The following is an 18494-nucleotide window of genomic DNA, read 5'->3' as shown; positions in this document are numbered from 1 at the left end:
CACTTATTGATTATGCTTAATACAAATGCCTTCCAACACTTCGAGCACACAAGCCCTCGGGGCTCATTGGAAATAATTCAACTGACAAGTTCAAGATTAATAGCTTTGCTCTTTCTTTTTTGGGATGTTTTAGCATATTTAATAGATGACTGTCCCCAATTTTTCAATATGGTAACCTTGGAAAGCTAAATAATCGAACTGGGAAAATGTTACATGCTTTAAAGAACTGAAAACTTAAACCAGAACTAATTGATGTTGGATTGACTATCTAACCTGATGCTCCTCAGATGCATTGTGACCACAATTTCCAGAATTCCCATTTCACACCGATCATGGTTGATTGAGAACTCTGGAACTTCTGGACATAACACATCTGGACAGCACAAAAGCAAATGGGTGCCACCTGCTTACATAAAGTTTGCACTTTTCTATTTTCTGCCATCGAGTTACATGCCTTAAGCGTCTATGTTTTCAACTTTCTGGCTACCTGTTTAAAGTATTTACTTGCTCCTAGGCTGGGGGCCTAACAACAGGAAAGAGGTAAGAATCATGGCCTTTTTATTTGATAGGTTTACATGCTTCATTTCTTGAAATTCCTGTTCTATGGAAATGGAAAGATGAATATATTCTATATCAGTCTTTCCCAGCCAATGAAAGTGCTGGCTGGAAACACACACTGAATCCAATATATGTAAGCAGCAACAGGTAGGAAAGGATTATTTAAGACAAAGCAATTTTTCTTTCAGACATATCAAAGCAATTTGCATCTTCTTTTCTTACTTTCCAAAACACTTCATATAGCGGTAGAAAAGTAAACAGAGTAGGAATGTTTAAGAAACTTAAAACTGTTTAGAATCCATATTTGAACACATGGCTGGATTGTTATCTAAAAATATTTATGGAAATCTATTGAGAATGCCAATGGGAGTGGGTGTCCCCCACTGAATTAAATGGACTAATTCTTCATTTGACAATTGCACAATTTCACTGCAGAAAATTATTAGAGTATTATAGATTAGTTTTCATATGCAACTACAGGGGAGGGCACATTAGTCATAGATATCTATATATAGTTATCTGGCAGCATCTATGAATACTGGCAAGAGTATAATACAGTGGCAACGAGGCTGATAACTGCTACAAGGTCAGGAATTATAGGGTGTCTGCACTGAAAGATGTTACTTATGGCCAAATGTTTGGTGGGCAAAATTTAATATGAACATCTTTTTTTAAAAAAATTTTTTTACTAACAATCATTTGGCAATTAGTGCAATTTTTAAAATTCTAGTTGGCTTAGGAGCTGAGTATCTGTGGGAATATCAAGATTATGAACATGTCTGGCCACCAAATCCTGCAAAAGATGCAACTTGCAAAAAAAAAAAAATTAAGAGCTGTGGTGGTGCAGTGGTTACAATGCAGTACTGCAGGCTACTTCTGCTGCCTGCCGGCTGCCTGCAATTTGGCAGTTCAAATCTCACCAGGCTCAAGGTTGACTCAGCCTTCCATCCTTCCGACGTAGGTAAAATGAGGACTCAGATTGTTGGGGGCAATATGCTAACTCTGTAAACTGCTTAGATAGGACTGTAAAGCGGTATATAAGCATTGTGAAGCAGCATATAAGTCTAAGTGCTATTGCTATCTGCATATCAAAAGTTCAATTCTTTGTCCTGTACAAGAGTTCCTTACATAATTCCTAGTTAATAAAATTCCTCTGTATTTAGGAAATTTATAAAGAAATATTTTCCTGCTGGACTTTTAATTGTTTATTTTAAGGGGCTTTTATACTTTTTGTATTTTAATCAAGGGCAAGCAGTTATTGATACATATTTGAGCAGAGATCAATCCATTAATAAAGCAGAAAATCTACTTATGTTGAAGTAATTTGGGAAACATGGGAAAATGTACTTCTGATATGTAGGAATGAAGACATGTACAATAGAACAAGCTATTGGAATAGAAGAAAAGTAGAAATAAGGCTGGTGTTTTATTTTGTTTTTTGATTTGGTTACTGTATTTTTCAGAGTATAAGGTGCACCTTAGTTTTTGGGGAGGAAAATAAGAAAAAAGCTAATTGGCAGGTGGATTGCCTCCTGGAATACCCCCAATCAGCTGTTCCCAGAGGTGAATTTTAGCAACAGATTCCTTGATTGTGAGCTCTGTGCCTTGCTTTTTTTTTTGCTTTTTTTTCCTGCCTCTGAAACTTCTGAAACTCTGTTTCAGAAAAAAACTTTTTCCTGCCTCTGAAAGCCTCCAAAATAAAATATATTCAGAATAAAAGCCTCTGAAGCTTTGTTTGGGGGCTTTTTTTTGCTGAAACTCTGTTTGGGGGCTTATTTTCTGAAGCTTCGTTTCTGATGCTTTTTTCAGCCTCTGAAACCTCCATTTGAGAAACTGGGCAGGGCTACATTCGGAGTATAAGACGCACCCAGATTTTCACCCTCTTTTTTTGGGCAAAAAAGGTGCATCTTATACTCTGAAAAATACTGTAATTCCAAGCTCAGTGTTTACTTCAATTCTCGTAGTCCAATGTATATTAAGTAAATTAATTTTAACAGGTATAAGGAACTTGTAAACCCTACTGAATTACGACTTTCATCATCCCTCATCATTGGCATATTTCTGAAGCTGCCAGAATTTACAGTTCAGCGACATCTAGAAGATGCCAGATCCTCAGCTCTGTTCTATATAAACTTTAATTGTTATATTTTAAACAGAGATTAATTATACTCTTGGTACTACATGCACATGAATAATATTAAATATCAAAAGGTGCTGGGGGGGGTGGAAATCTCTTCTTTGGAAAGGACATCAGTGTATTATTAATATCATTCTTTGTTGCATATTTTGTCTCATACTTACAAGTGTTGAAAACACCAGCAAAAACCCAGCACTGCCCATATCGCACTGGCTCCTTAGAACTAAAATACTCCAATAGAATGTCTACACTTCCTGTCCAGGATGATGGTGGTACTCCATATTCATAAATGTTGTCCCAAGACCCATAAACTACACCATTATCATCTTTAGAATTGATCTGAAGAATAAATGAATAAATTGAGTCATTGATGATGTTAATCTCCATACAGACCAAAAATATTTAATCTATGCCAATTATAAGTTATTGTAAACATTACCAGAATAATGTTAAAATAATTATATTAAAAAAAACAAAGAAGATACAAAGATTAACATTTTGATGCAAACAGGAAAGTTGGATTACATGTTTATTTTGATGTTGGAAGTAGAGAAGGGTCTCTAATAATGGTGAAAGAGATTGAGCTGACCCAACAGCTAAAAATAGGTGCTTTACAATTGAATCTGAAAGAAAATTTAGTCTTAAAACATTAAGTATTATGCAACTACAAGACACTCCACATTTTTCTGGAGAAATAGAGAATGACTACTCAACAATGAGGACCCAGATGGTGGGGGCAATAAGCTGACTTTGTATAAATATACAAAAGTATGAAGGCTATTGCTTAACGCATTGTAAGCTGCCCTGAGTCTCCGGAGAAGGGCGGCATATAAATTAAAGCAAAAACAAAAACAAAAAACAAAACAAAACATTTTGCCCAATTGATTCTTATTAGCTCTTAAAGGCAAATCTGTATTAGATTCTGATTTGGCAGGTATTGATGAGTTAGCTTGGTTTTTAATCTAGCAAGTGTTTGAGCCTGTGATTCCTGAGAACATGGGCAGGATCCTCAGAACTGTTAGTTCAGTCACCTACTTATAAGATCTATTACCCTGGTTTGTTAAGATTTCCTGGGAGATGACAAGCAGTCGGATCCATAAAATAATAAATTCAGATATGAAGCAGTACTGTGTCCCCTCTTTAAAAAAAACTATTGCTAGATCCTATGGCTCTGGATAATTTTTATCCAACTTCCAACTTTTTCTCTGGGGGTGAGATCAAGGAGAAGCTGTTTGGATTAAGGTTCCAGAATCCTGGAGAAACAGATGGTTTGGATCTGTTTCAGTCAAGTTGCAAGCTGGGCATAGTATGGAGACAGTGTTTATCATACGTGTTGCTGAATTCTGGTGGAACTAAGATGGGGGTAGTCCTTGTTCTTCTTGACTTCACGATGGCTTTTGACTCTTTCTGGACTAGCTTCTGGACTAGCTATGGGATCAGGAGTGTTGCAGTACTTCTTCTCCTTTCCCCATGACCAGATCTAGTCAGCAATGATGGCTGACTAGAAGACCAGCCTGAACCAATCTCCTAGTTGCAGGCTGTCACAGGGCTTGACACTCTTGCCTCTCCTGTTAACTTTTACATGAAATAGCTAGAGGAGGTTGTCCATCAACATAGGGTCCAGTATTATTAGAACATTGAAAGTACTCAACTGTTTATCTCAAATTATGATGGGGAAATAATGTCTCAGCACTTGGAGGCTGTTGGTCTGGAAATGGGATAACAAACTCACATTCAAGTCTGACAAGTGACTGTGGGTAATAGCAATAGCAATAGCACTTAGATTTATATACCGCTTCATATTGCTTTTACAATCCTCTTTAAGCGGTTTACAGAGTCAGCATATTGCCCCCAACAATCTGGGTTCTCATTTTACTGACCTAGGAAGGATGGAAGGCTGAGTCAACCTTGAGCCTGTGAGATTTGAACTGCTGAACTGCAGCTAGCAGTCAGCTGAAGTAGCCTGCAGTGCTGCACTCTAACCACTGCGCCACCTCGGCTCTGTACATGGTTCTTCACATACTAATGATTGTCCTAGTTTATATTTCAAGCACATAGACCAAGGGTGTCAAACTCAAGGCTCGTGGGCCAAATCTGGCCCGCAGGGTGCTTAGATCTGGCCCATGGGGACGCCCTGGAGACAGTGAAGGACTGGCCCGCGGTGCCTCTGCGACTGAAAACAGAGTTCCATTTTCGCTGGCAGAGGGTTGCAGGAGGCTGTCACAGCTGGAAATGGAGCTCGGGAGCCCATTTTCACTGCCAGAGCGCTCGGGCCACCATAGGTGCCCCAACATGAGTGACGTTGAGCTGGCCACACTTACCCTGGCCATGGCCCCTGCCCCCTGAGGTCAAAGACAACCGTGATGCGACCCTCAATGAAATCGAGTTTGACACCCTTGACATAGACAGTTGTCAGTGTTTGTTCAGTGATGAGCAAACAAACATCAGGCAAGCAAAGAAGCATAAAACTTTGGACCTCCTGATTCTTCAGGTCTTTAAATGATCTTTAAAATCTTGGAGGTTACCTCAAGTGGTGGCATGAGCATGCCCATTTGATGTGCATAGTTTGTCTTGGATATGGTATGTTACTCCTCATGTTTAGACTCATTTGTATTTTAATTGGATTTTCATTGAACGATACCCAGAGTCAACGTGGCTTTGACAGCCTTATAAATCCCCCCAAAATACTAAACATGTCAAAGCCTTCATTTAATTCTTAGAGTTGTAATTGTATAATAGGAAATATGACATCCCACAGCATCTTTCCCCAGTCTGATGTGCTGGACTTACAATTCCCCAAATTGTCAACTAACATGATAAAAAATTCTGCCATTAGGGATTTTGAGGTTTAGAGTCCCCATATATTTGAAAAGCAATGAGTGGAAGGATAATCTATGCATGGGTTAAAAAACACCTTTTTCTGTCTGATATAATGCTTTAGAGAGAGCCTGCAACAACTTCAGTGGCTCTGTTACATTTAAGACCACAAGCCATAATTCTGCCTTCCAGGCCGTGCTGCCCATAGGGTCAAGGCATAACTGCCAGTGTAAATCCACCTGCATTTCTCTTGACAAGCTTGAGTGCACAATAACAAACGTGGATGGGGATTTTCCTACATATAATTCCCACATTATACACTGAGCTTCAGTTTCTGAGGGGCTCCATATTACATCAAATTGGTTCTGCAATTTAGGTCCAAATCTATAATATTTCAGAAAACAAATATTTCTAGAAAAAGAGTATTTTACAACAAAAGGGAAAAAAGGGGTCATCTAACTCATATTTGTTCCAATGTATTTCCCCGCAATCTCATCCATTTCAGCCTATGTTTTCAACGCTAAGGGGTGAGTTAAAAGGAAATAACTAGGTCCATTGTGGGTTGCTCATCACAAAAACAAGATTTTGCTTGTCTAAGTTTGCTGGAGGTGAAGTAACAGTTTTGCTGACTAATGACTAAATGGAAAGCTATTAGTGAGCTATGCATTTCCTCCCAGCAATTTGAACCAAATCAGTGGAGGTAATGCAGAAAAAGCTTCCTTGCTTTCTATTGCTTTCTCGTTTGCTTGTAATTATGTTAATACTGAGCTGCTACATTCTTGTCAAATAAATCATGACTTTCATTGAAAAGCTTTTGGCTGGATTAACTACTAGTTTCTAATTAGAAAATCGACGTACTGTGAACCCCGAAGTTGGACGAGATAAGTATTTAGTAGGTCTAATAGGTTTAGGTAAAGACCCTTGGCTGTCTTGAAAAATAGGCCAACCTAAGACATGAATAAGGTGGCATATTTATATTACAAATGTTTGTCATGTACTCCAAAACCTACAATGTTGCTACCAAATCACAGACTTGGAAGATAAGAGGAAAGCTGGATTAAACCTTTAATCATCTATACTTTTTTTTCCAGACTAAGGTACATTTGTGACACTATTTATGGACACACCCATAAAATATTTGCAGATATTTTTAGTTAGTTCTTACATAACAAGAATTACTCTTGTTATATCATAGCTATTGCAGTTTTAAGAACAGAGACTGAACATAACAAATAACAGTTTATCTCAGGGTATTTGTTGAAATCATGTTAATGAAGGTTCAAGATGGGGATCTCCTGATTATTAACTACAATGCTATAGCAACTGAAGACTGTATTAAAATTCAGTAACACGGGTCAGAGCTGGACTTCCATACAAGTGATGTGGGTTAGGCCAATGTGATACTGGAAGGCAAAATTAAAATTGATGGTCTGGTTGGGGAAAGGTTAATGGTGGAAATCAATATTCCACCATTCACATCCCACTGCAGAAAAATGGGAGTGCAATATGGAAATGGTCTTACTTATTTTAATAAAAACAAAACAACAATGGGGAAAATTACAGTACGGAATGTTTGTACTTTTGGCTCTGAATCTGCGCAGTGCAATTTTGAAATGATTCAAGAGCCACAAAATGGAGAGCCTTATGAAGTCCATAAACAATATGGTGTCCCACTTCTGTTTAATTCCAAGCTATTTTATCTGAAAGTCTTGAGGGATATCCTAAAAAATATTGCTAATTAGTTAAATGAAATGATAGTGAACTGAGGCAATTTGGTAATTCACCAGAATAGAGATTACAAGGGTGATCAGATGCAAAGAAAGGCAGGTTTCTGATGCCTTGAACAGTAGAAGAGAGAATTTGTTAGGGCACTCCTGAAGAAGTTCATCCTTCTCTCTTTAGGAAATACTATCTGCCTGCTATAATTACCAGTAATTATAATTACTATAATTCATCATATTTTCTTCTGTCATACTAACAAACTAAATTCAACACTAAAATGCAATTCTGTACTAAATCATTTAATGATTTTTAAAATTAATATTAGTTATGGGATGATAAGTTTGATGTGATGTAAAAAGTGTTATCCCATATAAAAGCAGGATATACATCTATTAAATAAATGAAGTTGTGTCCATGTTTAAATAGCAATGCCATGAACTGGAGCAATTCTTTAGGTCATAGATCATGGGAACAGAAGATTTAACATTCCCCACCACCAACCCAATGAAAATCTCTTCCCCAAGGTGTTATGGGTTCATCCAGCCCAGACTAATAACAGAGGAAGACTTTGCTTTAGAACTGAAACATCAGAGGAAAAGGTTAGATCTTCCTTTCATGTTTGCACCTGACAATGATAACAAATACAGTAGATATGGTTTCCTAAAACATGGTTAGTGTGGGATTAATTTGGACTATAAAGAAGAGGTTTTAGTGTGTTTCATTGTATTTTCAGAACCAACTCATGGTTGCTGCAAAAAATAATTTTTCTAGCATTAATTGGTTTCATGCACATACGTTTTACTGGAAAATGCACTTATTATGCCCCAATGAATGAGTCTTCTATTGTGGGGAACTAAATTGTTAACTCATGCTCAGCTGCAAATATCTCATAGTCTTCCACCTACCAGGTGCAAAATAAGAAGTTTAGAAAATTGTCTGAAAGTTACATTTTTTTAGAAATCTGTAGGAAAATTAAACCATTCATGGTTTAATAAATGTTGCATATAGATATATGCTGCCACAGGGCAAAAAAATCTAAGTATATCTAGAATTCCTTTTCTCCACTGTGGGGATATTAGTTCACTATTCCTGTTTATAGAACAAGCTATGGGAATATATAACTTCTGCTTACGGAATACTTTTTTAATGCCACGTAGATATTTTAAAGAATTTTGTCTTGAATCTTCCTATAAGGTTCTAGGCACCAGGGACAACCTTACCTGGTCATGTGTTCATTCCAGGAAGCCCCACAAAAAAGAAGAAGAAGCAACCTCAGCTTGGACACCCATAAAGTGAACATGAATAGCGTTTGATGTGAAAAAGAGGGAAAAGCCAAGAGACTCACTCTACTACTGAACTAGTGAATTGGCAACCAGGTTTTTAATAAATTGACCAAAGCAGAGATCTTCTTGAAAACTAAGTCACAGAACAGAACAAATTTGCCCCAATCCATATAGTCCTGCTATATATTTAAGTAGAGTAAGAAAAAAAAATTGTAAATAGATCCCAAATATTGCACAAAGTATATGCTTATTACATACCATAGCAGAGCCAACACGGCTGATTTTGATAGGATTCCCTCGGCCAGAGAGGTCCAGTTGTGCTCTGTCCATCAAATAGAGGCAAGCATCCAAAATACCCTCTTCAAACTATATAAGAGAGAGAAAAACAAAAATATAGATTCATCACCTATTTTACATTAGCAAAATAAACAAAAACAGGACTTCAGCAAGATTTTAGTTCCATGTTGGAAATGCAATATTTCTGTATACTTATAACTTCTGCTGAATTAGTACAGAAAAAAATACAGAAAGTTATATAAAGTTTTTAAGAACATAGCATAAACATTTTTAACATGCTAATGAATAAGCGCTTGCTCATGAATAAGGAAGTGAGAGTAATATTTTCACCATAGATGAATCTGTTGCAAAATTATTGTCGTAAAATTTAGATTAATTTCTGCTTGTTTTCTCAATTATTTTTATTTATTTATTTATATCCCACTTTTTATTATTTTTACAAATAACTCAAGGTGGCGAACACATCCAACACACCTTCCTCCTCTTATTTTCCTCACAACAACAACCCTATGAAATGAGTTGGGCTGAGAGAGAGAATAACTGGCCCAAAGTCACCCAGTTTGGCTTTCATGGCTAAGGCAGGACTTGAATTCATGTCTCCCACTTTCTAGCCTAATATCTTAACCACTAATAATAATAATAATAATTTTATTTCTATACCGCCCTTCTCCCGAAGGACTCAGGGCGGTGTACAGCCTATTTAAAAATACAGACAAAACAACAGTATAAAATTTAAAATAATTAAATAAAGTGGCTCAGATTTAAAACCCCAATAAATTTAAACACCCCAATTTAAAACTATTGTGTTGATAGTCCGGCCTGGTGGAACAACAGGGTCTTCAATGCGCAGCGAAACACCCGGAGGTCGGAGATCTTACGAATTTCCGGGGGCAGTTCGTTCCACAGGGCTGGGGCTAGATCAAACTGGTTCTCTTAATTTAATTAACCACAGGATAATTATGATTATTATCTGAATCCTGAATCATTTTAAATATTTGTAGTTTAAGCAAATCAGTTTTATAAGCCATTATTTGAAGTTGACTTGTTCTGGAAAACCATAATGCACCATTAAGATTTGTTGAGTTCAGATAAAACTCAATGTTTTGGCATTCTTTCAGAGTATGAATATTTATGGACTGGAATAGATCAACCAATGGGGCTTGTTTTGGAAATAAAAACTTAGGGAAGAAGTCTGGATGTGGCTTAGGCAACTGAGTCTGTGCAGAGAATTGAAACTGAAACTAAGCAGTCTGTGCTTGTTTGCTCTGCTGAAATGAAACTAACTGTTCTCTCCTGCCTTGTGTTCTGTCTGTAACTTCTACCATGTTGGTAAGAATCAACTGTTGGTATTATAAATACTTAATCTGTTATCTATATATATAAAAGCGAAAACCACTCACTCTGTAATCACAAAATCTCCATAACCGTAAAGCCTACAAACTTGAAATTTGACACGTATGTTCCTCTTGGCTTCTAGGTGCTCACTAAGAAAGGATTTTTCAAAATGACCATCAGAACACTAGTATTTCCTATATTATTATTAACACGCTCTGATGCTAAGGAGTTCTACTCCTCCTCCCTACCTGAAAAGAAATCTGTTCCAAATTCAAAACACAAGCAGAGGAGAGGAGTTTAAGTTTCAGTTTTATTTTCACAGCAGCAAGCAGCTTTAATACAGAACACTTGAGCTAAGCCATGGCCAGGCTCCTTCCTGTCTCCTTCTTGCTCACACAGCAAATACTGTTTCACTTTCCAAACACCCCTCTGATGCTAAGGAGTTCTATTCCCCCTCCCCACCTGAAAAGAAATCTGTTCCAAATGCAAAACACAAGCAAAGGAGAGGAGTTTCAGTTTCAGTTTTGCTTTCACAGCAGCAAGCAGGGGATAGGACAGGGGAGGCTTCTGTGGGGCAAGGCTGAGGGAGAGAAGGGGATAGGAGAGGCTGGTCATAACTACTCATTAATTTTCAAGCTTTAACTGCAATTTATCAAGCCCCATCACATAGTTTCGAAGCGAAGCACGTGTGTCCAGTTCGTTATGTATATAAAGAAGTTAATGAATCTTGCTGAATCAGTTATCTGTCTGTGCTTCTGGATTTGATTTTGCAAGAAACTCTGATACATTCTTCATGGCTAGATTGCAAAAGAAGTAGACAATCCTGAAGACAATTGTGGTTCACCCACATTACATTGAACTATGGTTTGACATAGCATCCAAAAGCATCCATTGTCTGCCTCAACCAAAACTCTTTGCCATTTCTAGTTTGTTTCTCTATTGATGTTATTAAAACAAAGGCATGGATTTACCAAAGAATACTAGTAACTTAACTCTTAACGAAGTAGAGTAAACTACATCATTTCCAAAAAGTAACTAAGGGAAACAATTCTGGACTTAGTTGACGTATGTTGAAACATGGCCAAACTTGCATATCACACATAATGGTGAAGTTTGCATTGGTAAACAAATTCTATTGTAAAGTTGGAAACATTATATTTTAACTTTTAAAGATAGGTTTCATACTGCACATGGACCTCAAAAGATTGAAAACTTCTTCTTTCAACCATATGTGCATATAAATTAAACCAGAATAGATTCTTATTTTATGTTTATCTTCTAGGTTTTTTATGCTAAAGCATGAAACTAGATCCTAGAGCAACATTCAAATACCAACATTATTAATTTGGAACTGAAAATGGCATATATGGTTGTCTTCTCTCACAATCAGCCTTTTGAAGTAAGAAAAAAGAACTGCTAAAAGTCACTCAGAGAATGTGGTGGTTGAACAGGGGACTTGTGCAAGACAGATATATTTTAATGTATCCATAGCTATAAATCATTTTCATAAGAATTGTACAGTTGTTGTTCTTGACTATGGATAATATGGCTTAAAGCAGCAGCTGCTGCGACAGCCAGAGGTGTCAGTAGTTACTCAAAATATTAAAATAAAATCACATATTCCATGTGAACTTCAGGACTAAAATATACATATTGTATATTGTAGAAGGCAGTAATACTTTCATTCGAAGAACAGCTTTCAATCATGTCTTATATTGTCAATACCAAGTTGGAGTCCAACATGTCTTGCAGTGTCCTGAAACTATCATCTTTGAAAATGAACTCTGGAAAAAAAAAGACTAATTCTGGGGCCCAATGACAACAATGTCAGGAATAAATAGGGGGCAGAAGTGCCTAAATAGAACAGAATTCATTATGGAAGAACCTGCCCTATGGTACAGTTCAATTTGCTCAGAAGAAATTGCATAGCAACCAAAAAATGACGCTGTCGGTTGGAAGACAATCGCAAAGATGGCGGTAAAGGCACATGACTTCAATTACAAGCTGCTCTATGTAGTGATAAACAAATGAGGTAGTGATATTCCCCTTACAGGCTGAATCCTAACAATTTTTGAAGTTTTCCTTTAAGCATACAAATTTATTCTCTTCTTTCTTTAAAAATGCTAACTGTCTGAAAATAGCAACAATGTATAATAGATTGAATCTGTAATTTGTTAGGATATAACACAATGGCGAACTCTTTAATACACTTGGACCAGGTAGGAGAAGATGCATTTATAATTGGTCATTTCTTTGCCTATGTCATCCATAATTTTTTAAAAATTCTTCTTCTTTTGGTACAGAGCAGAATATCATTACTAAATAATGAGTTATAACCTCATAATATGAAGCTTAGTCCCAAAGGAGATGCTCCCAGAAATATCTTCAAAAAGCTGAATGTTTATCCTTAAGGCTGACTCACATATCTCAATAGTGTACTCTTGTAAATTCTGGAAAAAGAATACTCACTGGAAATCATACTTTAGAGAGGATGGACAGTAATACTTATACTAATGGTGTTTTCAGTATTGAACATACAGATCCATTTTAAATGTCGAAATCACCTGCCTACTAAAGCAAACGAAAAAAAATTCCCATATAGCTTTAATGATAAATTCCTTTATTATGCATGAGTATTCATAGACAAGGGGTTGCTCAGATGCCTTTTTTTAAAAAAAAATCAGAGTTGTGGCTGTTCTTAAGTCTGATTGTGTAAGTTCTAGTCATCCCATCAATTATGTAAGTTTAGTCAATAAACATGGATTTGATGCCCAGATATTGCCAAGTGTGTTTTATAATGCATTAATCTTCCTATATTATCAACTTAGTTGGGTCACATAAATAGAAGAGAATATAAGTTAGAGTATTCTCCTTAAGAAACCAATGATCCATCAAGATGACACCTCTGTCTGGCAGTGTCTTGTTTCCAGGCTGCACTGTATTTTTAAACACTTTGAAGAATTTACAGCTCCCTATTCTAATTCTAAGGTCTGCCTGTTGCAGTACGTCTGTAGTAGTGTTTACTGAAGGGTAGCAACTAAGATGATATGGTAGTGTCATTGTCCAGGATAATTTCTGAAACATATCTCAATCATAAAAATGTTTAGTTTGTAATTAAAGCAGCTAATTGCAGAAAACATGTTTCTTTCCAGACGAAAATATATCATTCCAATTTCTCCTTGTTATTTTTCATCATCTACTTTTAATAGCAGACCTACACTTCCTTGTCTTTTTTGCTTCTAACAAGTCAAAGAAGTTCTGTTGGTTCTCTTTTTTAATCATCCATCACAGTCTAATGTGATTGGGTTTAGCTGATCTTTCATTGAAGGTTTGGGTGACTGCAGTATCTCTTTTTTCATCGCCTATATTTGTCCCTTTCACTCACTGCTTCTTAGAAAGCACTTTGTGCAACCATACTGATTTCTTTTGATAGCCACAATTTTTTTTTCCTGATCTTAAAGAAGCTCTTGAAAATGGCTTTGTTGATCTTGAATCTAAGTTAGGCCAGATTCAGCTAGTACATGGAGACTAGACTAGACTAGGAAATTGGGAAAAAGCCATATTTTTCCCCAAATTAATTACATGGACATATCTCATTTTTTTCAATGTTAAATTCTGGATGAAAAAACTAAATAATTTTATGGTCATTAACACTGACATGTTAAATCATAATTAATACTGACCTTTCTGTTAGCATTAAATTTATATATAAGAGCCTTGGTAGTACAGGGGTTTAAGGCACCCTGTTATTAAGCTGATTATTAAGACCAGCTGCCTGCAATTACTGCAGGGTTCGAATCTCGCCAAGGCTCAAGGTTGACTCAGCCTTCCATCCTTTCTAAGGTAGATAAATTGAGGACCCAGTTGTGGGGGCAATAAGCTGACTTTGTATAAATATACAAAAGGATGAAGGCTATTGCTGAGCACATTGTAAGCCGCCCTGAGTCTTCGGAGAAGGGCGGCATATAAATCAAATTATATATATATATATATATATATATATATATATATATATATATATATATATATATATATATATATGCATATTCTTTCTAGCCAGGTTTTACCTATGTAAACTAAGTTTACATAGGTAAAACCTGGCTAGAAAGAATATGCACATAAAAGCCTATGAAAAAAGAATATATATATATATATATATATATATATATATATATATATATATATATATATATATATATATAATCTCCCCTAGAGATTATATAGAGATTATATATATATATATAATCTCTAGGGGTCTAAATTATCTAAACATTAGAGTGTTAAGAATTTTTAGTCAATACTGTACAAGTGGCACTGTATAAAAATAATACACTATGTACATTTCACAACACTATATTATTATAAAAATAAATTAAAAACAAACAAAGACTTTGTAGACAATAGAGTCAGGTTTGACTTGATAAAGGCTTTACCTTTATCATTTCTTCTTTTCTTGGTGTAATGGTATACCCAGAGCTAGAGAGAGATTTACATCCTAACCATCTGAATATTTTTCCTATATCAGCCAACATAAAGACTTCCTGACTAGTCCACATGGAAGCCATGAAGAAGAGACCAAAAGAGTCACTACCTTAGGAATCTGGGAATTAAATTAGTTTCTCAAGGTAAAACAATATTTTTGCTAAGATTTTTGTCATCATGTCCTATCCTCTTCTGATCAGCCTTCAAGGTCCTGGAAGAATCTTGTTTTTAAGGAGGTGGAGTGGCTAAGAATGTTACAGCTGGGCTGGTTTGTAACTCTTAGCTCCTAAACATTTAATGTAGCATTCCAATACAACATATTACTGTACTGGACTACCTGGAGCAACTTGCCTGCTCAATAGAAAGCAGCTTCTTAAGTTGCTGTCCATGGTGCTTTTGAGTTCTGGGTCTGCTTCTATTGTTTCATTTGGACCACTGACCTTTGGATTTATTAACAAGATGACAGTGATTACTCTTTAGTTTTCAATTCCACTTACACCAAGTTAAGAAAGAATCTGATGGAATTGAAAAGGTTCTGCATATTACAGACCCTGTCATCAGTTAGTGAAAGAAAATGAGCAGAGGCGATCCCACAGGTGATTTTCAAGAGGCAACTGCACTTTCTGTTTTTTCTGTGAAGATGTTTCGCTTCTCATCCAAGAAGTTTCTTCAGTCCAGTTGCCTCTTGAAAAAGCACCTTTGGGACAACCATGACCTGGATGACTGAGAATCTCCATAGACATTGAGCAGAGGGGAGTTAACAGGTACAAGAAGCTGTGATCAAGCCAATAATCAAGACTAAAAAAAAGTCAGTAATCAGAGTAATCAAAGGTAAGATCAATGCTGAAGAATCAGGATTGATATGAGTTTTTAAAAAAGCACATTTAAAAGATATTCAAAATAGAACTGGAGATCACTTTCCAACCTTACTCCCAAAAACCATGGATAGGTCTATATTTCAGTTTTCTGTTACTCCAGTCCCACTTTGTTTTGCTTTCCTTTATGATATTTAGACATCAATCAGGGGTGAAATGCTCCCTGTTCGGACCAGATCGCCCGATCTGGTAGTGATGGCAGCGGGTGGTTCAGAGAACCGGTAGCAAAAATCCGTCCCCATCCCCATGCCCAGCTGAGCTGCGCAATCATCAGAGGCTTTTTATTTTATTTTTAAAAGCATTTTTTCTACAACCTCTTCAGTCGAAAAAAATGCTTTTAAAAGTAAAAACAAAGCCTCTGCTGATCAGGCAAATCAGCTGGGATGGTCAGAGGCTTAAACAAAAAAAGAAAAGCCTCTGCCGATCAAGCAAGTCAGCTGGGATCGTCAGAGGCTTTTAAAAGCATTTTTTTTACAACCTCTTCAGCCGAAGAGGTCTTAGAAAAAATGGTTTTAAAAGTAAAAAAAAAAAAAGTTGGCCACACCCACTCAGTCATATTACCCCATCTCCACCAAGCCACGCCCACAGAACCAGTAGTAACATATTTTACATTTCACCACTGCATCAGAACCTATCCAGAAATCAGTCTGCTAGACTCCAAAATACAAATTACATTTCATTTTCACAGCTCTTGCTATCGAATTCCAAAGTGACAGTGTCCCTTTCCCCCCAATGCTTCTGCCAACATTCTCTGTCAACCAATTCTTCCCTGATGGTCAGGTTTCAGGAGGACAATAGTTCTTCTTGACCCTTCCACCTTCTGAGAGATAGACTTGACAGCAAGACAAATCAAAACATTTATTGGATGTTCTGTTTTTAGTTGAGTTAGACCTCCAGCAGATGTCAAAGTAGTTGGCGGGGGGGGGGGGGATTTACTGCTGTAGCTTGCTTGTATAAATGTTTCATCATTTGTTCCAGGATAATGCTTTCTAGTCAGCCCCTGCAATATCATTCTTATTTCTTCCTATTCCTTGCAGTCTTACTCAGAAGTTTCAACAGGGATTTCATCTTCAGAATTGTGGATTTGTCTGCACATGTATGCACTATTTTATATTTAATGCTAATTAAATGCTCTTTTTCTGCTTGGACTATTTTTTAAAAAATATATTTAAAAGTATGTATTGTTGGCTATATTCTATTATTTTATCATTAAGCATATTGATTAATGGAGGTCTCAAATCTAGATATTTAGCATTATCAATATCTAATAAGACGTGGAAAATATATACCTCAAGCGATCTAGATTCTAGATTGTTGGATTCTAGAAAGAGAGAAGAAGGGATAAATAAGATACTTGTTCTATTTTGTGGATTTTATGATCTTTGCAAGTAGTGGTTGACCCCAGCAATTTGATCTCTCTTTCACTATTTGAAATGTCCTTGATTTGGAGATGATTTAAAATATACCTTATGCAGGGGTGAAATGCTCTGAAGTCTGCTACCAGTTTGCTTTGCTACCAGTTCACTTCACGCGCACATGCACAGTGCACACCAAACATGCTTCCATACCGCAGGCGCTACTGTGCAGCACGAAAAAGGAGGATTAAGAAGCCTTTTCTGAGTCTGCAAAGGTAAGTAGAACAGAAGCTGGGTTGCGCGATTTAGATTCGTTAGAAAGCAGGATTTCCTGTTTTTTAGCGAATATAAATCATGCCGCACAGCTGATCGTCGGAAATACCGGTTTGACCGAACCAGTAGCATTTATTACTACCTGTTTGGGTGAACTGGTCCGAATCGGTAGCATTTCACTCCTGGCCTTATGCTAGGTTCTACTAAATGTGACCAATCAGTTCATTTTCATGGTGATGAAATAAATGTTATCTTTCATTAATGAAAATATAGGCGTTCAAATTTGTTATCTTGGGTGATGGGGTGGACCAAAGAGGGTGTTATGCCAAAGCGGGACATCTTGTTGGAATGAATCAATAAATGAATAAATGAATGAATAAATTTATGCATTTTTGTGTGGGATCAATCAGCAAAATATAATTGGCCGTAATCAGGACAGATGTTATTTGGGCCAGTTCCAAAAAACTGACTGACTATGGAGTAGCAGAATAATGGGTGCTGTGTCTAGATGAGAAATCCTTTTCTGAATCTTTTCACTTCTGCTTTAGCCATTTTGCAAAGATTTGCATCAAGGAACTTGGCAGAGAGTCTTCCTTCTCAATACTTTCTGACCTTACCATGGCTTTTGTATAACAAATAATTTAATCCTGTTAGCCTGTTTGAACAGCTTGCAGGGGTTAGATCTGTCTACTGAGTGATTCCATTTTCTAACCAAAATGAAGTGAATGGGTCATCGCTGGTAATTCTAGCTTGGCCCTCTGGCAGTTGACATATGGTATTCCACCAAGCTTTTATCACAGAGATTGCTATCATCTATAATCTATAGGAAGCTGCTGACAGAAATCATCGAGAGTTTTGCTGATGGGCATCATAAATAAGCCAATACTGTTCCCCCCTCAAGTTCTATATTTCATTAGCTAAGCATCAAAGACCAATTGTCTTATTTCTAAACCAGTGTACTGAGGCTGTGGTTAAATGAATGAGCTGAAATATAATCTAAACAAGGTGGAAATAAAGCTGATAAGAAGACCATAGCCCTGTACAGAGCAGATCATCCTGCCTTTGACAGATGAGTCAATAAACCTTATGTCTTGCTCCAAGAATTGAGAGATATTACTGGAACCTGCTTTATGCTTAGGAAAAGAGTTATACTACATAGCTGTATGAAAGCCACTCTTTCCCAGAGGCAAGAAATCTTTCCATGTTTTGATCCTGTAATCCCAAACTTTGAGAAGGATCGCACTCTGCTTTATACAGGATTGAAGTGAAGATGATGCAGATGTTAGCAAATATAGAAGCCTGATGGCTTACACATTTGAACACTTCTACCTGCATTTTCTGGAAATTCGGGAATGGGATC

General features: G+C 36.7%; 1 protein-coding gene across 1 annotated transcript in view; it reads right to left on the bottom strand.

Annotated features, from left to right (window-relative positions):
* The window catches only part of F13A1 (coagulation factor XIII A chain), a 124442-nt gene that overhangs the window by 51665 nt on the left and 54283 nt on the right, over positions 1 to 18494 (bottom strand). The window contains exons 6-7 of the mRNA XM_070940719.1: positions 8776 to 8883; positions 2860 to 3034 (exon numbers count right to left, since the gene is read on the bottom strand). Coding sequence (XP_070796820.1) covers positions 2860 to 3034; positions 8776 to 8883 — 283 coding nt within the window. The remainder of the gene's footprint in view (positions 1 to 2859; positions 3035 to 8775; positions 8884 to 18494) is intronic.

The sequence above is a fragment of the Pituophis catenifer genome, unplaced genomic scaffold, assembly GCF_029215685.1.
Source record: "Pituophis catenifer annectens isolate HBS135680 unplaced genomic scaffold, rPitCat1.0.hap2 SCAF_3, whole genome shotgun sequence".
Classification (NCBI taxonomy): Eukaryota; Metazoa; Chordata; class Lepidosauria; order Squamata; family Colubridae; genus Pituophis; species Pituophis catenifer.
Note: the sequence above shows the minus strand (reverse complement) of the source record. Positions and strands in the feature narration are given on the sequence as shown.